General features: G+C 39.7%; 1 protein-coding gene across 6 annotated transcripts in view; it reads left to right on the forward strand.

Annotated features, from left to right (window-relative positions):
• Window positions 1–18,800, forward strand: part of TC2N (tandem C2 domains, nuclear) — a 32,754-nt gene extending 13,954 nt beyond the window's left edge. For 5 of the 6 annotated variants that reach the window (XM_071557659.1, XM_071557660.1, XM_071557657.1 and 2 more), the window contains 11 exons: window positions 341–462; window positions 1,077–1,310; window positions 4,577–4,738; window positions 7,753–7,844; window positions 8,470–8,545; window positions 9,651–9,751; window positions 10,402–10,518; window positions 11,360–11,551; window positions 13,440–13,554; window positions 14,026–14,225; window positions 16,560–18,800. In XM_071557659.1, coding sequence (XP_071413760.1) covers window positions 396–462; window positions 1,077–1,310; window positions 4,577–4,738; window positions 7,753–7,844; window positions 8,470–8,545; window positions 9,651–9,751; window positions 10,402–10,518; window positions 11,360–11,551; window positions 13,440–13,554; window positions 14,026–14,225; window positions 16,560–16,670 — 1,467 coding nt within the window. In that variant the 5' untranslated portion in view covers window positions 341–395 and the 3' untranslated portion in view covers window positions 16,671–18,800. The remainder of the gene's footprint in view (window positions 1–340; window positions 463–1,076; window positions 1,311–4,576; window positions 4,739–7,752; window positions 7,845–8,469; window positions 8,546–9,650; window positions 9,752–10,401; window positions 10,519–11,359; window positions 11,552–13,439; window positions 13,555–14,025; window positions 14,226–16,559) is intronic. The other variant, XM_071557662.1, reaches the window with a different exon arrangement.
• The last annotated feature ends 5,880 nt before the right edge of the window (window positions 18,801–24,680 follow it).

Consider the following 24,680-nt stretch of genomic DNA (forward strand, 5'->3'; position numbering starts at 1 on the left):
AACATCTGTAAAGCTGAGTAAACTCTAAAGCCCAGTGGCACACAGAAATATGAGGAGAATTTTAGCATTCCCAAAAGACAGGGACCTGTCTCAGTGGATCACTGAAAGTGTTTGGATGCTATATAGTAAAATTATTATCTCTTTTCTTGTGCTTTTATATAAAAATAATTTGTTTCAGTGAGAGAAATCTGATGGCTCTGATCCTTTTATGACTGAAGGAACTTTCTCATTTACTCTGGGACTGTTTCCAATGAGCAATTGCATATTAAATAACTGATAATATTGCATTCTGATGTCAACTGTTCCCATCTACTATGGTTTATTTTATTGTGTTTTGCAGGTTTGAAAGCTGGATCTTTGATTGTGGTCCCCTCTAAACTGCAACACTGCAAACAATGGCAACAGAATGTATAAAAACCTGCTGTAAATGGTGTTTCTGCATGGACAAGGAAAAAAATGATCGTGAGTTCTGACAAATTAACAGGAACTAAGGGTTTCGTTATTCTCTTTTTGTTAATGGTGAAATTTCCCATTAATAAAATGACTGTGTCACCCTTGATAAACTTGATTTCTTTTACAACATTCAAAATTCTTTCCATACCTCCACTTGAAGACTGAACACATGCTTTTTAGTGTTATGAATTGGAACTGAGAAATAACACTTGTCTGAAGTCTGCCCTTTGCAGTCTGGAATAGTGTCCAAAAAACTCTCAGAATTTGAATGCTTTTTCTTTTTTTTCTTTTAACTCTGTGAATTTGCTGTCAGGATTTTCTGTGGTGTCTTACTTGTTTGAAGAACTCTTCAGTAATACAAGTGTAGCTTTTATGATAATTCACTCAATGAATATAGAAACTTGGGCAACAAAGAGTTTGGACCAGTACAGGTGTCATGAGGATGAATATCACTTCCAGGTGCTAGTCCAGGTGCTAGTCCTAAATGCTGTAAAACTGAATACTAGCAGCTGTTAAGTAACGTATCAAGCACAGATACTATTAATAAAAGAGATCTGTTCATAGTATTGTTCAAAAATTAATGCACATGTGGACCATCTGTTTTCTTTGCTCTTTATTTTTAGCAGTTTCCATGGTGCAGGAATCTGAAGCAGTAGCAGCAAGCAAGCCAACTATTGTAGAGAAGCCTCCATTGTCTTCTGTGTCAATGAAGCGTCAAGTTGGCTGTTCAGAAGATTATTTGCTTTCTAAACTTCCCTTGGATGGTCAGGAGGTTCCATTTGTGGTCCCTCCATTCAAACTGACTTATGTACAGCCGAAGAACCTTCCTAGTATCTCACATGCTGGAGGAATTAAAGGTAAAACACAAACAGCGTTGCTGAAATAGTTCCTTAGTTTCTGCTACTCCTTGAAAGTGATCAAGTATTCCTACTGAAAACATATGTTTGCAGAACTTTTCTAGAAGCCTGCCTTGTTTCACAGAATTGGACAATATCCTGAGTTGGAAGGGACCCCCAGAGATCATCCAAGTCCACCTCCTGGCCCTTCACAGGGCACCCCAAGAATCACACCATGTGCCTGAGGGTATTGTCTGAATACTTCTTGAACTCTGGCAGGCTTGGTGCCATGACCACTTGCTGAGGAGCCTGGGGACTTTGTTCCTTTTCTCTCTGGACACCCAGAGAGGTTTTGGGAAGTATATCATCCCATTATGAATCTCTGTGATGTCACATGAATAACAGTGAAAGGGAGGATTGCACATCAGTGCTCATACTCAGAAGTAATGGAAGACAATTTAAAGAAGTGGAATCCTTAGTAAGGAATTTATCTGAGGCAAGAAAAGACCTAACAGCTTCCCAGCATCCAGATCACTCAAGTAAAAAGAGGAGGGTGATCTGGTTTCATGGTTAATATGCTGGTATTTTTTACCATACTAACACATCTTTTTTTTCAAATCACCAATAGATGGCATGTGCTACTACTTGGCAGAATTTTTTGTCCCTACTATTTCCTGCTCTTTTTGCTGCTTTTTTGGAGGTTGGGGACAGAGATCTCCTTGGTGTGAGGTTACAGATGATACTATGATTCTTTGCTTCACAACAATCTTCTGCTTCAAACTGCCAGAAATATGTACGTGCAGTTTAGACACAGTGGCATTTTAAATGAACAGGATCCTGCCCCAGTAACATGAGTTACAGGGCACATGCTGTCATTAGGCTTTTAGTCCCACCAGAAGATGCCTAGAATTGGGTAAGGGAAATCCTTAGCCCAGGAACTTGCCTGAACAGTTGTTTTCTCCAGCATTGCCTTGCCTCAAGGACTTGATAGGCTGATAATACGCTTTTAGTTCCATGTGACTATATTTCTTTTCTGAAGGCAGAAACTTTAGTAACTGAAAGAAGTCAACCACATGTTGCATAATAACTAATGCAATTGCCACCTAACTTTTTTGTGTTTGTGTGGTTTTATTCCCACCCTTCTCTCTCCCTAGGTCCTTGACATTGCTTTTTTTCTCCTCCTGTGGGCCTGTTACCAAACTTCCTTCTCATCAGCACTGCTGCTAACACTGGCACCAGAGCCAAGCTCATCAGCCCAGCAGAGCTATTTGGTATAGATTGGCCATTCTGTGCCTGATCTTTTGAGTGGGCTCTTCTTGTCATGTCTCACCAGACATGAACAGGCAACCAAATAGCTGGAGGTAGAACATGTGAGGCCCCCCACATCTGCCCATTGCCTGCTCTTTTGGTAGCTAGTTCTTGTAAGTCCATAATTGGACAAGCTCCTGATAATCCCCTTTCTTACTAGCTATGGATTTAGGCTCTGCCTTGCTTTGTCTTATCTTGTCCTCAAGATACTGTACAGAAAAGTCCATCAAGGACTCTGAGGCATGGGGTGTCCTCCAGAGAGAAGGAGGATGTGCTTAACAGGCTTTAAATGAATGTTTTCTTAGTTCATGCTGTTCTACACAATCTTATCAGTCAGTGACTTGTCTACATTGGAAATTCTGCTTCCTGATCATTTCTGAAGGACCAGGTATACAGAGTGGCCCTTAGGCTATAAGCTGGTAGATCTTCTGGCAAGATGACCTGACTCTTCATAATTGTCTCTCTTGAGGAAATATTTTAAATTCTTGAACAAATATTTGGAAAGTGGCTCTTATGTCAAGTAGACAACTTTCATTTCCATTCCCAAATATAAATACTTATTTTTTTTAAGTACAGCTTTCTAAGCCTCTTTACAGTTGTGTTTTAAAATGCAGCATTTATTTTTTAGGCAGATTTACTCAATACAGTGAAGTGTGCTGACATTCCTACTTCACATTAGCCAAAGCACCAGCATACTCAAAAAATGTATTTAGAATGTTTCTTTCTTAGACCATTGTTAAATATCTGAAGAAGTCCAAGTTTTGCTCTCAGTTCCACTCCATTTTCTGTGCATGTCTGGCCATTTTCCTTTAGTGAAACAAGACACTCTCGGTGTTAGCTCTTGGCACCCCTTCTGAAAGTAATTAAGTTCTGGCAGCCTTTCTCTTCAGTACTCGCTGCAGTGTGTCTCATGCTCTCACAGAAGTAAGCTAGCAGGAAGGAGCATGCTCCTGGTCTGGAACACTGTCTTTGCCATCATCTGCTGGTAGCAATTCCTTAGGGCCTCACTTCTAGTGTTCATCTTGATTTACGTCATGCTCAAACCCATTATGCTTGAATTCTTGCTTTATCGTTGTTCATGTTCCACCTCAATGTTTTAGTTATTCTTTTTTACTTTACTAGCAGCTGAGGATTTTACACTAGTGACAGTTTGCCTCTTATGGTGCAACACACTTGCAGAACTGAAGGCACTTTATTGTGGGGTAAAGAACTTTCTAAGAGATAGTTTGAAGCCCAGGGAGGTGAAGTGAGCAAAGCAAATGTCAGAGTTTGGCAGAATCCAGGTCAGCCCATTCTCTAATGTACTGTTACATGTGGCTTCTTTTCACCCCAGACAGTAAAGAACACTACAGCAGTGTTCTTCACTCCTTTGCTGACCAAGATGGACATGCTTTTATCTGAAAGGGCTGAGATTCAAGAATTCTCAGATACGTCTACTTGTGCCTCAGCCAACAATTTTAGTCATTTTATATCAATGGTTTTACCATGGAAAGACTTGCCATGGAGACTAGATAACAAGGATACTGCAGTCACAAGCTGCATTATCTTTCCATACAAGAGCTTCCTGAAGGTCTGGGGATCCATTAGCTGAGTAGGAATATCCTGGGGATAGGTAGCCAAATAAATTGAAGTTTTTCTGTACACATGGCCATATTTTTCCTGTTAATTTTTGTCCTGATGTCTGCCTGTGGAGCCCTCTGTATTTTAAGTACTTGGGCATTTACTGCAAAACTCCAAGACAGGGTATGCATACTTTTTTATGGCTAATTTAATTTCAGTGTTTGCTCACACACTGTGGAAACCTGACATAATCTGAATGTGTGTTTTCTTTTTCTTTTATTTTTTTTAACTTTACCCAAAGTAGATAATATTGAAATATTTTGTCCTTTGCCCCGAAGGCACTCTGCCTGCCTTATGAAGCCAGGCAGCATGTGTTATGTCTGGAACTCTTGCATTTGATGTTTACTTGTGCTCCCCAGAATCTGCCAGGGCCTCATTTGGTGACCGGAAGGCAGAGCTGCACGGCGTGTACCAGTGGCCCTGCTATGACGTGTACAACCCCTTCTATTTGGAGCACCGCGTCTCGCCAGATCTGATTAGGCGCTTCCAAGCAAAACCAAATAGGAAATTATATGGATCAGGTAAGGAGGGCCACACCCTTACTCTTCTGTCTTCCTCCCTTCTTGCGGTTTTATAGGTAAGAGAAAAAAAAGCCATTGGTCTGTAAAAGACTTGTTTGATTGCAGCAGTTCCCAAGCCAGTCTGTACACTATGGACACTTCTTGAATGGTGAATTAATCTGCAGTGCCAGCTCTGCTTGGTTTTCAGCTGTACTGTTACTTTTTGTATTTTGGGGCCTTAAAAAGGCTTGCATGCATCACACAAAGGTAGAGAAATTGGCAAAACGAGCTACTGTAGCTGCCTCTGATCCAAAACAGGGGGCAGTACTGGAGATTTCAGTTCCCAGTGACAGGAGTGAGGGAGATGATAAAAGGAAGACAGGCAGTATGTTGAGTGGAGGCATGCCTGAGGAGTAGGTATACAGGGAGAGAAACAAGCACCAAAAAACATTCAGGAGCAGATGATAAGAGCAGGTGCAAAATGGGACATGATGCCAGATTTTTTGTAGTTTGCTTTTGAAGCTACCAAAATGTCCCCACTTCTCATTGTATGTAAGAACAGGGGAGGACTGCGTGATAGTAAAAGTTTAGATAAAAAGTGTTTGGCTGCCAGGTAAAAATTGTCTTCTGTGCTGTTCATTGGTACGTGTATCCTCTAATGAATGCTGTTTACACTGAAGTAGGTGTTGCTTGGGACTGGTAAGGCAAATGCATTCAGAAAACTCATACACTTGAAGAAATGCACAAGACTCTCCAGTAAATCAGAAGGTGGCAACAGCATGCATTTTTAACCATGTTTTATTTAGAATTGTATATCATGCTTATTTTACAGCTGGGGGAAAATGTCACAGTCTTTGTCCTGTTTCAAAATAATTCTGAATCACCATAGAGACTACATGAAAAGGCTACTCCATATATTTTTTTAAGAGAACAAAACACATGTAGACTTCTAGCAGCCTTTAACACATGTGGTTTTACTAGGCTCTGGAAGCACCTGTGCTGGGAGCCAAATGGGTTTTGTAAAACTGTCTTGAGCATCTTCCCTTCAGTTCATCATCTCTTTTTCCATTTTTCTTCAAGTTAAGTAAACACTTTACTAATTTTGTCTTCATGAGTTTAAGCATAGAAAGGTTACTCTCATGTGTCTAGAGTACAATTTTAAAATGCAGTCTTCCTCCAGAGTTTTTTGACAGCTGTTTCAGAAGTTACATGATTCTCTTCATGTACAGCTATAGACTATTTAAGCAAAACTCTAAGCCTAGTTTGTTGCAGCAAGTGCTATGATACTTTTCATGTGTGTGGGTTTAGAATTATGGGATTTGTTTATTTCGAAGTATGAAGTGAAATTCTAGAATTTCAATATGAAGTCCCCTCCTCTTCATCTTAAGAAAACCCCCACATAAACAAACTGAAAAATAAATTCATTAATGTTTTCCCAAAATTCTAGTTATTACTGGTACACAGCATATTTTTATGGTTAAAATTTTTCTGCTTTTTTAAAAGTATTTTACAGACAACTTTGTCAGTCTAAAAATTGTAATTTTTTTTCCATGAAAAATCTAATTTTTTGCAAAAGGCACCGTCTCTTCCCTCCCACCCCATTTGAAACTGTTAACCAGCTTTACTAGAAAAAGCAGATTATACTGTCTTTAAAGCATTTATAACCTGTAAGCTTGAGCAGATCATTTCCAATAGTTTGTGAAAGTTATGAGTACTGAATATGGAATTATTTTCCATAACCATAGTCAATTTGAAATCAAGTAATGGTTTGGCCTCTCCTATTTGCTCTCACTATATCAAAAAAAGTTTTCTAGTCTTCCTATGATATTAAAATGCTTTTTCCACACCTAACTCAGTGAAAACTTAGCCCATTTGTGTCATGCACAAGAGAGAATTTGGAACTTGTGCCAGATATACAGACCTTCATTAAATTTTATCTAAATAATATCATTAATATCCTTTTCCTTCCATGGGTTGTCAAAACTTTCTTTATCTTTTGTTCTCCTTTTCTTTCTTGGGAAAAGAATTATTCTCCATTATGACATCTTAGCAATAAGCATAATTAGTTATTTCTTCAGATAGCAAGAAAACGGAAATACATTTTCAGTAATGAAAGATGTAATTCTGTTAAGATAATGATCGATGGATTTCAGGGGAAGTCTTCTGCAATACCATAACACAGCATTGCAGCAACAAGCAATTAATTGCATCAGATAGTCCTAGAAGTTAAACTATGCTGCTTTCATTCATTTCCATATGGGCCAGTTTTGAGCTGGGAGGCTTTAAAAACCTCTTGACCATTGCTGGAGTCAGCAGAGATTCCTGAAAAAGTGGCATTAGTTCAGATTTCATCTACTGTTGCTACATAATTATGCATAAAAAATGTCCTTTAGCTCTGCATTGCATTGAGGTCAAAAGAGAACTGATAGTATCTACTTAACCACCAACTGCTGAGGAAACCACCCTTCTATAAAATAAAGATCTTTGCTTTTGTGCTATAGCAGGTATGTGTCAGAGTTAAGACTTGCTTTGTCTGAGATCTAGTAAGGGTGTGGAGTGTGGTGCTTTGACACAGTGACCAGTAAAGCCCAGGACATGAGGCCAAGTTTAGCAGGCAGCAGGTTTTTGCCACTGGAATCTTTACTGTGGATAAATTTGAAAAAGGAGACCAGGCTTAACCCTAGTTTAAGCTGACTAGATTTCAAGACAAGGCTCTTCTGTTTTGTTAAAGCATCTACTAAACAAAACATTTCTCTTGAGGAGACAACTTTGAGGCAGGCAGCTCATCCTGTTAGTGCTACCAATGTGACCGAGTAAGTCTGAACTATTTCAAAGATGGAATTGAGATATTTTAATGGCTTGCTCTCTTCATTTTGCCATTTCAGAAGAGCATTTGGAAAAGGGAAGTGAGAAAAGGTGCTGATGTCCTTCATTGGACATTAGTTAGCTAGGTTTCAATTCTATCATAGGCCTACTTAAATTTTTTTCTAGCAATGATGCTTACATGATTTGTATTGTTCTCTTTGCCTTTTTAGTTAGTGATTTAAGACCTAGTGCTTTGCCTGGATCACTTGATGTAAGTCGTTCAATGTTTGATCTCAGAAGTCCACCTCATCGATCCATGAAGGTGAGTCCCTTTATATATATATACATATATATCTAGAAAATTGAGGTTATATTGAAAACTCAGCTTACTCGTTGTATCGGTTCCTGTTGCATTGTGTTTTCAAAGTAAATACTGAAGGGCATTGCACTGTGCACTGGGAGGACCCGAGGGGAAAGTTCAACATCCTGATCAACCTCAAGAGGCCTTTTCCTGATGGCTGCTCTGACAGGCTGTTCTTGCCCAGCAGGGCTGTTGAGAAACCCAAGCAGGCTGTCAGGCAGGACGAGACACACAACAGGTCATGGGTCATCATCTTGGGATTTCTCCCAACAGTGGAAAAGTAGAACTCTAGAAGTTTCCATTGACACAAAACACTGCATTTTTTTTTAAATAATCTTCTTTTACATAGCAATGAAACTGTGTGTATATATACATGAACAAAAGAAATCTGTGCTGGTCAAATGGTTCTTGTATTAGCTCCTTGCATCAAAATACCAATTGATGCTGGTGAATAAAGAGACTAGTAAGGAATGAGGTGATTATTTGAAATTTAGTGTTTTATTTTTATCATGTCTTGTCTAATGGTATAATCTCTCTGGTTTTTGCATCTGTTGCTCTGAATTAAATGATTTTCTTTTTCCCCCAGAGATACGATTCAGTATCCAGTGTACCCAGCAGTACCTCTTCCAGGAAGGATTCACAAGGCAGTAATAGAAGTCTGGGTAATGTTTTGTTTGTTTACTTTGTAATAAAATATTTCTCTTTGCACATGAAATATTAGGCTGTTTCTACTGATTTTTTTTTTGAGATCAATCTGACTAGCAGACCAGTTTAGAGATTACTTTGCAATTTGAAATTAAGAATCTTGGACTTGCACCTTCCTGTTGTTAGGAAACTGAGCCAATGAGACTTTGAGGAGTTCTCATGCTGTTGAAAAATTCACCCCTGGATTTACTGCCCTTGTGAGCTAAGAAATTACAGCCATTCTCTTAGGGTAAATTACAGCACTAGGTCACATTTCTATCCCTTTTTCATGTATCAGTATTCTCCTGTGGGAAGTGCCTGAAGGCCAGTACCCATGTTACACTGCTAATTAGACAAGAATATTGCATGCAAACCCAGTATCCTTCTTTATGAAAGAATGCTGAAGAAGTGGAGATACTGTAAAACAAACCTTCAAAATTTAATCAAGTCCCCACAAAAGTCACTCTGCTGGAAGTCAGAATTTCACCCAGTCTCCTCAAAAAGAAGTCTGGGGGCAATGACCTAGTTTCAGTCAGGACAGAAATGCTGGATATTAAATGGCTCTTCTGAGGTCAAGAAGGCATAATAGTAAAATGTTTACTAGACTGGAATTGAAATCTGAGAAAGATAAACAGGAGGCCAATTTATAAATTTAACAGTGAAAGAGATTAAGGGAAGTGATAGAATATATACGTGTTCTGGGTGTCTCAGGCACGTGCTTTTTTTCTTTCTGAAAGTTGTTTAAGTACAACACAAGTTATTAAATTCAGTAGAGATAACTCAGGCACATGGTGTGATTCTTGGGGTGGTCCTCTGAAGGGCCAGAAGTTGGACTTCAACAATCCTTGGGGGTGCCTTCCAATTCAAGATATTTTGTGATTCTGTTCTGTGAAATGTGAAGGCTTTTAGCTATGCAGGTCAAGCTACAGGACTTGGTGAATATTTTGTCCTTAAAATATAGGTGTTACAATATTTTAAACTTATTTTGAGAGGAGTTTGCAAATATAAGCAGTCCACCTACTAATGAGTTCCCCTGTTCCTGGATACTGCATTACCTCTAAAAACACTGTCTTCCTTCCATAGATACTATTACATTATCAGGTGATGAACGAGACTTTGGAAGACTGAATGTGAAGTTGTGTTATATTTCTTCTGTTGAACAGATTTGGATCACAGTTTTACATGTAAGCAAAATTAAATAAGTTGTTTATTTATTCAGATTACTATTTTACTATACTTAGTGTAAATTCTCATTAAATTAGGCCCTTCTTTAATGAATACTTTTAGGAGAAGAATATAATTACGTCTAAGTATCAATATAGAGAAAGTTCAGCTAAATGTAATGCTGGGCTTCAAAGCATCCTCCTTCTCCTTAATTTCTTGTTTTATTTTCCTGTTGCAATGTCTGTTCTGCTACAGTCAATAGTAAGACTCCTTATATTACTGTACATATGTTAACATGTTCTGGTTGTGAAGGACTGTTCAGCTGAGCTGGTCATAGGCTGATCCTGCTGTAGATATTTTCCTGTGGAAATTTGAAGGCAGTAAATGGGAGCAGCTTTGGAGGCAGCATTTAAGTGGCTCCTGTGATCCTATGACTTTAAATCTAACAGTTCCTTCAGGGCAGAACCTTAATTGCACTTTGAGGACACGTAGCTTCTTGTGGCTTTTTTGTTAGCAAATGTGATACTGTTATGCTGATTGTTTTATATACTTCCAGGAACTGGGAATAATTTTCAGGCAATGGAATGAATAGTCAGAAACCTCATAACTACATCAAATGGTAAAAAACAGTCTTGCATTATCTAAACTGACTGTGTTTTCCATGTTGCAGTGCAAAGACCTGAGCTGGCCTTCCAGCTGTGGAGAGAATCCTCGTATCTGTGTCAAGGGAATTCTCACACTGCCCAAACCTGTGCATTTCAAATCTTCTGCCAAGGAGGGCTCCAATGTAAGTATGGGCAGGGAAAATGCTGAGAAATCTTTTTCCCAAAATAAATAAATGTGAAATATAAATGGATTTTTAAAACAAAACAAACATCCACTCCTATGCCATATTTGCTGCGGTAGTCACCGAGATGTGGGTTACTTCCCCCAACTCCTCAAAATCCTGTTAAAGGTCTCATTCCACTTCCTCCCTCTGTGTCCTCTCTTGCACTGAGCTTTTGCCCTCCTTCTCTCACAAGTCTGCAGGACAGATTCTCGCAGGGGACTGAACCATGAGCTTCTGGCCTTGGCAGCTCCATGGTGGGGCACGAGAGGAAGACTGAGCATACCTGTAGGTTCACACTCTTCCCAGAGGAGGTAGCTGATATACTGCCTCTCATATGGCAGGAGACAGTATTCACACTTTGTCTCTACAGAAAATAGTAAGAAATGACTGTATGGGACAAGACTCCTGATAGTGGCAGTAAAGGAATATTAACAAGGTGGAAGGGAAAGCAACATAAGCCTCCCACAATGTGAGCCAGAGATGAAAGAATTTAAAATTAGCTGGAGAGACTGTGGCAAAAGGCCGCAGAATCTGTTCCAACAATGTGTGTGTGCTGTTGTAAAGCTTCATGAGAGATAGCGACAACTCATTATAGTAGTGACAAATAATCCAGAGCTTTGCCCCTGCCCGGGTGCAACAATGAGGAGGTGTTACCACTATCAAGGCACACTTTTCCATGTCAGCCTAAAATGGTAGTTGTGAGCAGTGGCTGTAGAACCAAGACATCTTGGCTTCTAGGGTATGGGCTAAGTGGCACTCTCTTAAAATGGTGATGTTACTCCTCTGTTTTTCTTTCTAGGACATTGAATTTATGGAAACCTTTGTTTTTGCTATTAAACTACAAAGCCTGCAGTCTGTCAGATTGGTATTTAAAATCCAGACACAGACTCCCAGGAAAAAAACAATTGGAGAATGTTCCTTGGCACTGCAGGAGCTGAGCTCGCAGGAGTCAAGTCATTGGCTGGATATATCTCCTCCTTCCAAAGCACCTGTAAGTGCCAATAATATGCAAGTGTGTTATTATCTCACCTACAAAGAGCTGCTGGAATTGAAAGTAAAATAATTCAGTAGTAAAAACGAGGGGGGGATTCTTTGTTTTCCTTTTCCCCACATCCTTGGGGAAAGGCATTTTGATGGAGAAAAAATGCAGACTTTTGAACTCTGCACATAGCTGTTCTGGTCATAAACTGCAGCTGTTTCTAGGAAAATAGCTAGAGCAAGCTCTTCCACACTGTGGCCCACAGCCTGAGGGAGGGGCATTCTGGGGAAATGTTCAACAAAGGACATCGGCTAATTGTCTTTTCCGACCAAAAAAGCATCACTCCTTAGCACTCACAGCAAGAGCTCAGAGCAAATGGAATCTGCTTTTGTTCTGGAAGAAAAGTGCTAAGATCTTCAGTGGCTTGAAACTGCAGAGACAGCCATATATTTAATGTTCAGATTGCATGCTGTGAAGTAATAATTCATACAGTTCATTTCCATTAGTGTAATAAGAAACAGGTGGGTTTCACGGTGGGATTTCCTTTCCCCCTACCCTTACTTTGTTTGTTTCTTTTATAGATTGTGTCTAGACATTTGTATTTTCAACAAATTAAACTTGAATTAGCAATTCAAAAGCAAACATTATTTAAGTGTGTCTGAGTAAAATGAATGATACTCTTGATTTCTAATGTAAGTTACACTTGACATTTTTTGGTTCTAACAAGAATAACCATATTGCTTCAAAAGCAGTAAGATTAAATGACAGAGGAAGCTGTTTTAGAAAACATTTCATCTCAATGTAAATTTCTGAATCATCTCATAGTATCTCTCCCTGTGTTGGCATTCCTCACCATTTTAACCAAAGCCGTCCAGACACTGCTGGGATCCATCCCTGCACTACCCTGTGAGGCAGAAAACACTACCCTCCCTGCCAACAGAAACTAAAGCTGAGTCCAGTAAGTGGCTTCCTCTCAGGGTTGCACAGAAATTCTGCGGCTGAGCTGTAAAGAGAATTTGGGTCTCTTTGATGAACTGAGACCTGACTTCTCTTTATCCAGCTTGTTGCTCTCTTCCTTGGTTCATTTTGTTCCACTGAAGTGCATTAAAACATGAGGAGAACCAAGACTAACAGAGTCCATTTAAATGGAGGCTGTCAGGAAAGATGGGCTTCCATTGGCCTTTTCCTGCTGCTCTTGCAGTGTTCTGAGCACGTTAGAGTCTGACAGGAGAGCGATGAGGATGACTCAGTGCAACTTTGCCACTAACAAAAATTGTAAAACAAAAAGTCAGACTGGAGATCTCAGTTCCTTCAGGGTATGTGTGGCAGGAGTGTATGAGTGTAGGCATGTCAAACACAAGGATTTCCATAACAAAGGAAACTCCACAGTGTGCAGTCACCCTAAGCATTCATGATGTTCATTGACAGGACCTTGTATCTCTGGGAAACATTGCTTGCATCTGCGTATTGCAAAATTCAAAATGTGGGAGGAGAACTCTGAAGGTTTCTGTGTCAATGGAGCACACCTTGTCTCTCACATCCAGGGTTGGTAGAGCTGCAGCAGCATGTCTGTTTTCCCCTGCATGTGTCTGGTGTTACCAACGCAGAACCTTTCCCAGGTGAAAACTGAGGACTGCTGTGTTTGCCCAGCCCCCGTGGCTGCAGCCCACGAGGCCATCTGTGTGCCGCACAGCTCCATCAGCAGAGCACATGCAGCAAGGACAAGTGCAAGAGGCACTCACTGTGCATCTGCAGGCTGTGTATACAGCACATGCTTATATTTCTCTCCAGGAAATCCCAGATAGAAACGCGAGAGCCCGATATATGACAGAATTCCTGTGTTTCCTGAGTTTATAAGCAATTTAATCCAGATGTTATGGCAACATTCTTCTGCTTGTAGGTGCGCCGTGCAGAACTTCAAATAGGAACTTGTTTTCAAGCAATAAACAGGAGGATACAGTTACAGATTCTTGAAGCACAAAACCTTCCTGTTTCATCTACGCCACTATCGTCAAGTAAGTTACATCAGCTGTTTCATTCCTCCTGTCTAAAAGCATTTGTAGCAGGTAAATTGCTGATTAAATGGGTTGACAATTCATAATATTCTTTACAAACCTCAGACTAACATATTGTGCAGTAGATTTCCATTGCCAAGGCTTATTTCCCCAGATGTCTTACTTGATTACTTCTTGTTTGGTTTGAAGCTTTGTGTTCATGTATTTTGGAAGATTTTTATCCTGGTATTAATCCTGACATACAAGAGCATTAGCTTGCACTTGCTGTTTGGATACTGTGTTAATCAGTTCAATATTACTGAACATACTCTGTGTGACTGGTCAGGAAAGCTTTTGTACAGTTCTTTTGGCCAGACTTTTGAGAAATTGTTGCAAGTTGAACCATACATATGGACCTTGTTGGTTCCTGTTTGGGTGTGTTTGTGAGTAACCCTTTGTGTGCCATGCCTTTTTCCCTTCCTTCTGTGCCAGACTTCTTTGTGAAAGTCGGAATGTTTACTACAGAAGGGATGATCTATAAGAAGAAGACTCGTCTTCTGAAGTCCACTAACGGCCAAGTGAAGTGGGGAGAAATGATGGTTTTCCCAGTTAGCCAAGCAGAACAAGGAATTAGCTTTCTCATCAAGCTCTACAGCAGAAGTTCAGTGAGAAGAAAACAATTCCTAGGACAGGTTGGTTTCTACTAAAAAGCTTCATATGCTTTACTTAAAATCCAGTTCCACAGGTTTCTTGGTATGAGCTTTAAAATACTTTAAATGAGGTGGCACATAGCAAAATAGCAAATTCTAGTAAACTCTTCTGAACATAACCCAAGCAGGAATGGTACTAGACTCTTAAACATGCCCTAACATCAGAATGGGAGTTGACATTTGATTTTTCTTTTAAGAAGAAGTCCTAATTCAGTTTTGTGTGAAGTATTACTATGTGAAAGATTCCTTCCAAGAGACACACGATCTCCTCCTTGCCTCCAGGCTTTGTAAAGAAAACAAACCGCACTCACAGAAGCTCCACAGCCTACAATGTGCTGTACAGCAGGGGGAGTGTTGGTTACCACACCAATACACTTCCAAACAGGTGTATGTAAAAGGAAGTATCAACAGTTACAATATGAGACTGCCTTCCTGGGTAAAACCACGCTGAAATCAGTAGAATATTCTAAGTATGTCTGATCAAGTAATAATGTAGGTGTCCAAACACAAAATATTTTTAGGCTTACTTCTGGGGTTTTTTTAACAGACAGAACTTCTGTAGTTTCTCTTTGAAAGCATTTGTGGAATCATATTTATTTAACCACTATAAAACTTGGGAGTCGAGTCTCTGTTCTCTGTCTCTTCCCCTGGTTGTTCTGATTTACCATCATTCTGTCCCTTTTTTCTCTCCTTTTTTCTTGGCGTAGTGACCCATAGCATAGCTCTTCTTAGTACTCTGTGCTTTCCCTGACCCAGAGGCAGTAGCAGAACTTTAATATATCCATAAATGAATAAAGTAGATTTATTTTGAGACCCCCACTGTAGCATCCCATGTCAGGGGGAGGACTGTGCTGTCCTTAGGTGCAAAAAATGGTACTGTCCCATTCTGGTGATACTTCTTGTGCCTGCTGAAGACATGCAGTTTTAGGAGATGTTGATTTGCTATATGCTGTAGAAATGATATGCCAGCAAGAGTTATGTCAAGCTCCTCCATTTTTTTGGAGCCTTATGTCACACATGTCCCATCTTTCTGCAATTCCTGTTGGTGGAATTGGATTTGAAATAGAAAAAGAAAAAAAATTATTCTTTTTACTTAGGCTACCTTGGGGAGAAAATAACCAGATACAGTTTTGCAGTCCCTTAGCAATATGTGAGGTCATCTCAATCTGATGAGTTACATTTAATTGTGAATCTTATTTATAGGGGGAGGAAATGAACTACTTGTGCTCCTCAGAGATTATTTGGAAAAGGTTGTTTCAGCTCATGAAGGCAGACATTGCCACATAGCACACGAAGACATAAAATATGGCTCAGGGAAAAATGTACTTTGAGCAATTGGCTCGATAGCTGGAAAAAAAATGAATATAGCTGGATCTATTAACTTTTGTTCTTCAGAGAATGATGTTTAATTGGATGCTGTTCTAAGTAGACAATGCTTAGATTAGGTTGCTTTCACAGGCATGTCTTTAATCATGAGCAAGATGTACGTTGAATCTCTGTGGATGAAACGTCAGCTGTCTGTGGTATTCTGGAAGACATTATTCTCACTTCTTGAGAACTCATGCACCAGCAGCATAGGCTAAATGTACATCATGGTCAAGGTTTCTGAGAAGTCTTAAAAAGACTCATTCTTGGAAGACATAAGGAAATAGAGTCCTGTAAATAACGATACCTACTTGCATAAGCAGAATTCTTTTGGCAGTGGAGGGTGGTGATAATGTTAAGGGTGAAAATTTCTACTTGTACTTCAGTTCCTCATTTAATGGCCACTGCCCATTAACTGAGTGCTGAGAAGAAACGGGCTCTTACTACGTGACTATGTGTGGTATGGGCATGTTAGTAACCTCTGTGGAATGCAGGTTTGGCCCTGTCTGTGGGAGTGTACAAGTTTAAATGCTCATGGACATGCTGGACAGCTCGAGTGGGGATGCCAGATGGCTTGTGGCCAGCTGCCTTCGAATGCACGGAGCCGCCAGTGGCCCTGATGAGCCCCTGACCCCAGCACGTGCATTTGCATAGAGCAAGGAATGCTTGACTTAAAACATCTTATTAAGTACAGAAACATTATTATGTGGTGGCTTCTCTAAACTATTTTAGAAGCTAAATTTAAACACAGACTCCCTGTGTTCCCAGCTGAAAGCCAAAATATGTTAGGACTAGCAGAACTGTGTTTGTTGCTGTTATGCTTTAGTCACAGTCTATACACTATATCTTGTTCTACACTTACATGGTATTTATTTGGAACTACTAAAGGCTGGACCTCTGTGTTTTATCAGGTAAACTCAATTTTGTTTTTGTTTTTGTTTCTTAATGCAGATCTGGTTAAGTTCTGATAGCAGTAACAGTGAAGCAGTAGAGCAGTGGAAAGATACCATTGCCAACCCTGAAAAAGTTGTTGTTAAATGGTACAGCCTTGGTCCATCTTGAAGACTGGAGATGAAATTTGGAACTGATTTTTCTACAATAATTCCTATGCTGTCTAAAATAATCTAAATAAGAAGAAAAATATTGTCTGCACAAGTTCAGAAATTCTTTACTGCATCATGCCTCCGTGGAAACTGGGAAAATACTGGCTAAATACTATTAAGAAGAAGACTTTAGAAACTGGGAAAAGTGCTCATTTGATTTCAAAAAATTCACCTTGAAAAAAAAGATTTTTGCCCCTTTCAGGCTTCATAAAAACACAGAAATTCAATCTTGGAGAGAAGAACCTTGAATCAACTGTTTCACTAGTCACTGACATCCTCCTCATCTGCAGTCTTGTTTTTGGCAGACTCCAAAGTCCATGGTATCAGTCGGGTCAGTGGCTTGATCCTAGATACCTGTGAGCCCCTGGAGTTGTTGACACCATTTGATGAGAGAAATGTGTTTGAGCAAGTGGGAAAGCTCTGTCAGTAGGAGAAGGCATAAAGGGAACTACACAATAAGGCAGTACCCAAAGGCTTTTCTAATTTCTATTTTTGATGAAGGGCTGTTCAGTATCCTGACATGCCTGTACCTTGGGTTTGCCACCATCCTTTTCTCAAAACAGTGAGATGGAAAGATAAGAGTTTCTTTGTCTTAGTGATCTTTGCAAGCGGGGCCCTTCAGACTTGCTCTGTTTGGAATCAATAGAATAAAACAGAGGCAGTGACCCTGCCTAGCATCAGAGCCAGTATTTTTAGATAAATTACTTTCTTATATAGAGTACTTATCTGTAAACCACTTCCTATCTAATCAACAGTGCTGTAGCATTTGCTTACATTGCCAAAACCCAGACATGTATGAAGGAGCAAAGATTTACTGACATAAGTGCTTTTTGATATTCATTAAAATGTAACACTGTAAGGAACTCAGACTTTGTTTAAAGGATGGGCGACTACTGCAGAAGTACTTGTTCCATGTCTAGAATACTGAAAAGTTGTGTGGGAGTATATTTTTACTTGTTTCTAGTAGGAAGAAATTACCGTATTTTTATTGCAAATTATATTTTCCCTGCAAAATCCCAAGATTATTTTTTCTATTAGTTCCCATATTTTCAGGAGTTTATTCACAGTTATTTTTAAGGGGGAAAAATGTCCTATATATAACTGATAAGATATAAATCTAAAAGCACAGACCTCTTTGCACTATTTTACCTACCAGATTGAAAAAATTCATCTATATTCCATTAAATACTTTGCTTACACATTTACTGTTGGCTGTCTGGACTGTACAAATAAGTATGTTCATAGACATACTGAATAATTCCACCTTTCTTTGTAACTCTGATCCAGTTCCAACATCTGACAGGAACTACAGTGGCAATAAGAGCACTCACTGCTGGAAGGCAAAGGAACACGGTAAGCAGGAAAGCACATCCTCTTGAAGCATGTAACTCAGAGCATCTTTATTTCAACCTTTTTGTCTTTGAGTAAGTGTCAAGAAAAAATGGAATCTCTTCAATTCCTCCCCCCAGCTGATAAATGAAGCTTCAACCATCCAAGTTTTGTTGTTAAAATTTAATATTGTGGAAACATAAGGATTTTCACAAGATCTTACATGTTCTGCTTTTTGACCAGTCTTCACAAAAGAACTGAAAAAAAGTTTTGCCTGAACAAACATCGGTTCTAGCTCTTACTGACACTCTTTGCAAAGCTCCCAGTAGGCCCAGAGGTTCTCGACTGCCAGTTTTAACTTCCAGCCACTTACAACACTCAAGAGGAGCCTAGCTTGGTGGGTACAATGACCAAAGGAACTGGACCAAACTGATATTTTTGGAGTATCTTTACTTGAATACGTGGATCTTTTTTATTCATTGAGGCGGAACATTTTATTCATTGTGGCAGTACACAAAAGTGCAAATTAACTGTTTCCGTATGCAGAATGCTCTTCTGTTTAAAAGAGAGGACAGGGAATATCCCAGTGTTTCATAACTTCAATCACCACAGCAGTGGTTCTACAGAGATTGCCAACTCAGTGAATACTGTGTAAATGGACTTTTGGGACTGTTCTGGGGCACCTAGCCTTCTAAAGACCTAACTAGTGTCTTTATTCCTACATCAATATTTAATCTTTGTGTTTATAATAAAAGTTATGAAAATATTCCTTTTTTTCTCCCAGTTCTTTACTCTAATGTTTACCAGCATCTTAAACTGAAGTCCTACTTTTGTCTCTGAGAAAATGCCAGCTAATGAACTCTGTTTCACTTAGTGTTGCCTGTAGGGTAGTTAACTGCTGACACACTGGGAAGATACAAGACACCCACAGATAGTAGAGCACCCTGAAGAACATCCTCAGAGACACTGAGTCATCCTATGCTCTTCCCCATGCTATGGGTTTTCTGCATTTGTGTGCATTCATGTAAGAATTTAAGGAGTTCTTAATAGAAGACTACTGTCGACAGTTGTGCATTTTTCCTGTCACATAAAGCATTTTTCATTGGTCTAGAGCTTCTCAGTATGGTTGTTACATTAGACAACAACCCTGAAGAAAAAGATGAGACCAGAGGGTACACACATGTTTCTTGCACCAGTCCCAGGGCAGGTGTTATTTCAGTTTGTCTTAACATGCCAGCTAGAAATCACGTGGGATGTCTTGCCTTTGAAGTGCAGAATATTTTGGTTTACTGCTTAGTGACTGCCTCACTATAAATCCATGTCAGACTTTAGCTCTTCCTAATTCAACTCTTGGCTTGTTTGAGACTAAGGCAGTTTTCCAGAGAAGGGAAATGATGCATCATCTGAAGACCAATCTACAATATAAATTACCAAGGAACTTTATGTACTCCAGAATACATACAACTAGAAGGAAAAAGAGGTGTCTTAGAGCACTTCTAATGGTCACAGCTGTATGTGGTACCTCTAATACATGTTCAGCCACTATTTTGATTGTTAGATCCAAGTTTACTGTCATTGAAAATACTGTTAGGAAAGCTGTTTTGTCAGTTCACTTAATTTTGTACATATAAGGCACACATGGGTTTATAGTTGCTTTTGCTGTTGCTTCTAGTTATTGACTCACTCAGCTTCCTAACTTAAAAGAATTCTGATGAAAGCAGCAGAGGTTCAGAAGCTGCATCACTTTTATTTCGGTCAAGTCCCACATGGATGTGGATGAAATGGAAGAACAGTTAGGATCTTATATTAGATGATATTCATACAGAGGTCTGTGCCTGCATAGTTAGAAACCAACCATAGATTAACTTAATCAGATTTTCCAAAATGTGTGTGTATAATTTCACTGGTTAAGCAAACAATCCTGGTTTATTTATGACTAATAGCATTCTGTATGTAAACAAGGTAAACAAATTTATTTTTCAAGTTTTTAAATCTCAATGGCATGGCATTGCATTCCTTTTAAGGAAAAAAAAAAAGTGAGATTCCACGTCAGAAGATGAGTGGGTGTAACAGTTTGTAAACCACATTATCCTAAAATATTACTTGGAAAATAATTGTATTTGAACATCCGATCTTTTATGATCGCAACATAAATAGTGTCATATTGCTAAATCCATTAGGCATCCCTGGTTTTTCCTTTTGTTGGCAGGACATTTGTATAAAACAAAAGGTATTTTTCTAAGTATTCAATTAGGCACATATGCTGTTTGACTTGAAAACTGTCTGCCTGATGGAGGTTCGTTTTAGAGTTATGAGTTGATTTTGCAGCCAAAACATAAGGTTGTCTAGAAATCTGGGGCAGGGTTGTCCCAGTTCTTATTTTCGTTCTGCCAACATATGTATGACATGGGAGGGAGGCTGCATAGTTATGGAAAGCTTGGCATAAATCATACTGGACATGATATACCCTCCTTGTTTTTCCAGCTTCTGCTGCAAAATTACATCACCATGTAAATACAGCCCTGTACATGATCTCATGCTTGGTGCATGGAAAGAGCCGTCACTAAAATCAGCACCATGTTTCACAAACACTGCTGCAGCACATGTACATTCTTTTCTCTCACTTGTGCTGAAGAACAGGCCATTGTCTCTCAATCTCTGGCGAAGCTCACACTGTGTTTGGCAGAAGCAACCAGTCTTCAAAGCTGGTCTAGTTATTTCAGCCTTGAGATGGTATGATTTATCTCAAAGGTTACACATAGCTTAATTTTTTAATTAGATAGAAATCTCTTCCCAGTGATTTTTCTGTAGAATCTGAATTTCATTGAAAGTGGATCTGCATCTCTTAACCAATTCTTCCGATAGATCTCAGTCTTTGAAATAAATCCTCTATGCTGATTCTTCCCCCATATCTCTCAGTGTAGTTCTTTCCTTTTATTTGAGCATCGACTGCTCTTCTGCTTCAGCATGAAACAAGTCTTTAAAAGGTCTCTGCTTTCTGCAATTAACTTTCTGCTTTTCTAGTAATGTTCCTTCCTTCTTTAGCTAGTGCTGGGACCAGCATTATACATGTCTGACCTGCTGTTCAAAGAACTATCTACAGGCAGAAGGCTTTCATCCTGAGGCTTGGCTCAGACCCGATGCTCTGCATTTCTGAGGTGCTTTTACTTGCTTCTTTGTGGGTGTGGTTCTTCTGGAGCTTCCCAAGTTTCTGTGTTGTCTACCACCACTGAACACAACGATGGGACAAATCAGTTGTCACTTCTTATGTGTATCTGGGGACTTCACTTACCTCTCTCCTCCTCCAAAAATTACCTTAGGAAACAGTTTGGGTGATGAGAAGGAGCAAGCTGTTTGTGCTTCTGACCTTTGGGGACAGGAGGGTTGTTTGACTGCCACTGCAGTGCTCTGAGACAAGGAGAAGGGCTACAGGAAGAGTCATGAAAAGCTGCACCTCCAGGTGGAGGGAGGCCTCTACCTCCTGCATATATGACCTAGGAAACACTTACTAGCCTGGGAACTGGGGTCCCTTGTCAGATGCCCAAAGAGAAGAATCGTCATATTGTACTTTTTATCCTTATCTTGCATAACCTTCTGGAGCTATGGAGCAGCTAAATAGGGAAATTTTCCGTAGCAGAAATGGTATGGTTCACAGATTTCTATAAAGCAGAGAAATTACTTAAAGACCTTGGGAGTATTTGAAAAAAACAGTTGAAGAAATGCACTTGCTGTTAGTTTTAAATATAGCCAAGCTTTTTCATTTGTCCCAGGAGAGGAGTGAATTCTTCCTTTGTAATAATACATAGCAGAAGAAAGTGGCATGTACACCCAAACCAGGACTGGGTCTCCTCTGCATTGGTATCATTGACCCTCCCAACACTGAGGCCTAACCATACACACAACTGCCCCTTTTCCTGCAGCGAGGGCAGGTTGGGTGGGAAATGGTTAAAGAGGGGTAGTGAAGGAGGCAAAATAAAAGCAGCACTTTTGTTTTGAAAAACACTGGTTTTGAAAGCAGCATAGCATGCCTGTAACTATTGACAAAGCTTTTATTTGACATGACTAAAGATAGATGATTACGCACTTAGGTATTTGCTTAGGTTCTTTCAGTACTTCCTGGCATGAGACTGGATTCATCCTCTTTGTATTTATATATTGCTTCATTCTGCTGTGTTCATTGACCTTTGAGCTCTAGACCAAATTATGCCTGATTTCCTATGGATTCGTCCCTCATTGCTGATTGACTTCAGTGTTCAGATCAGGGTAGACCTCCGCAGTCCTTTTGCAGCACATTAGGTAGTTACAGATGGATTCTCTCACTTCTAATCAGAGGTGAGCTCATGACAGCTATTCCCTTCCTGGGAAACTGGGAGCTGGCTCTCCCTTTTTTACCTGAATGTTCTTGGGTTTTCTTAAAACCTTTGAAAACAGAATCAGCTGTGACATCTCTGCCATCAGTCAAATTTGCCTGCAATGAATAATGAGCTCCAAAATTATTGTGGACCATGGGAGAGAAATGAGAGGAAACAAGCTCTGCTGATTCAGGACCCTGGGTTCAGCCATGTTTTCCTCTGTTTTGCCACAGGCCAGGGAAGCTTTTCAGATCACTGCTGATCATGATTCCTGCAATACTAGTTCTCAAGGCAGCTCAAGCAGTTTCTCTAAAGACACATTTATTAAAGCATGGATATTTTGAAGCAGTGTGCTAAGGAGCTGCCCACTTGCTGGGGTTTCACAGTAATGCAAGTTTAAAGATGTGGGTGAAGAGATTTTTGATCTTGAAATTATCATTGACTTAAAGCAGAAGCAGAGGTTTAATGAAGGTTAGTATTAAGAAATGCTTTAAAAGCTTAATTTTTATATAATAAAATAACCAGTAGCAGCAGATTCCAAGTCCCCTTCTAATCTCCAGCATTCACATCTAATTAGGACTCCATTAATGCCTGCAGGCAATAATAATGCCTTTTCTAAAACATTAACCTTACTATATTTTAGTCGGCACTGAGCTTGAAAGGCTCAGTGTTCTACTGACAGAGTGCTGGCTCTGGCAGCTACAAACTGTCCTGAACCTTGGGAGCAGGATCTGAGTCTTCTGAGCACTACTTTGAGATCTACTTTTAGAACATTTAAAAAAATAACGAATGGAATCAGCTTAGATTTGGGTAGTCTTAGTTGCCTTCAGAGCACATAGCCTGCTGAGAGCTGTGAGTCTTTGGATCTCGATTTACTGCACAAATATCCCCAAAGAACTGGATAATGAATCAATGCAAAGCCTTTGCATTTGGGTTTTTTTTAAGAGCAGGACAGATGAGCCCAAGGAATTCTGGATAAAACTGTGACAATCAAGTCTGCAATCAAATCTACATGATTGGCTCATGCTAATAAGCCTTTGTGGGGAAAAAAAAGTGAGTAAGAATGCCCATGAAAAAAATTAGGGAAAACTGGGTAAGCATAGAAAGGGCTGCAAAAATCAGGATTAATACACTCATTTAATTTCAAAGGCAAGGAAGTAAAGTCTAGGTGATGTTAGAGGCACTTTAACAAAGCTCTTGTGCTAAGGTGAAGCAATAGAAGAGGATCTCTGAGACTCTGGTCCTTTGCTGTGATTTGTTAGACTTTGCTGTCTTTCCATATTACAGATTTTACAGACCAAAAGCAACCCTGGTGATTACCATTTATTAGAGTGGACAAATTGCATTGTATGTATAAATTAAAGCCTTAAGTGTGACGGATTAAAAAATGTACCACAATTGGATTTCTAGTAGTAACTCTCCACATAATGCTAAAATTCACAGAGAAGGAAACATAACATCAGTGTGAATTTGGTATTCTCTGCCCAGCAATACTGTTCCTTGCTGTGGGAGTCAAAACCCTACAAATACCCTTCCTGAAAAATACAGCAGTTGCTGATGTTCTAGTCAAACTGAGTGGTATTTATGACATCCACTTGTTCTGAGCTACTTAATTTCATCCCTTTCCCTGCCTGCACCTCTCTTAGTTGCCTAAGAGACAAAGCACAGTCAAACACATCCAGCTGCTTTACTTCCTTTAATCAGCCCCTGCAAGGTCATTGGAGTGACAAGTTTCTCCTGTGCATTAGAAATGTATGTCAAATCTGTTTGCACATGTCCCTCTGTATGAACAGATCAAAGCAGAAGTCTGGTCAACAAAATCAATGAGCATATCAGCCAGGCCAACTGCATCAAAACTTCAGGAGGAATGAATCCAATATCCAGGTGAAGATCCTCAGTTGGGGCAACGTAAACTGGACTGTATTGGTAGGTCTGAGCCAGCTCATCTTAGCTGGGCATCTGGACATGCAAGCCACAGAGACTACAATCCCCTGACAAAGAAGTAAGAAGATAGTGACTGTTGATGTTCATCTCTTGGAAAGCTTCAGTAGGCTCCACCAGGGTCTCTGAAACAAGTGTTCAGGGCTGGAAATACACTTTTAGCAGCTCACGTGAAAATGGGAAAGAGAAACCCTCACCTATAGCCTGGACTGACACAGAGTTGCTCTGCATGGCCTTTCATATCCCTAGAGATCCATGATTTGCATTCTCAGTTTTGGTGTTCCTGATTAAAATACAGTTTCATGATCAACAAGCCTGGTCCATTTGTATCTAACTAGAAAGGATTT

This window comes from Pithys albifrons, chromosome 6 (genome assembly GCF_047495875.1).
Source record: "Pithys albifrons albifrons isolate INPA30051 chromosome 6, PitAlb_v1, whole genome shotgun sequence".
Taxonomy (NCBI): domain Eukaryota; kingdom Metazoa; phylum Chordata; class Aves; order Passeriformes; family Thamnophilidae; genus Pithys; species Pithys albifrons.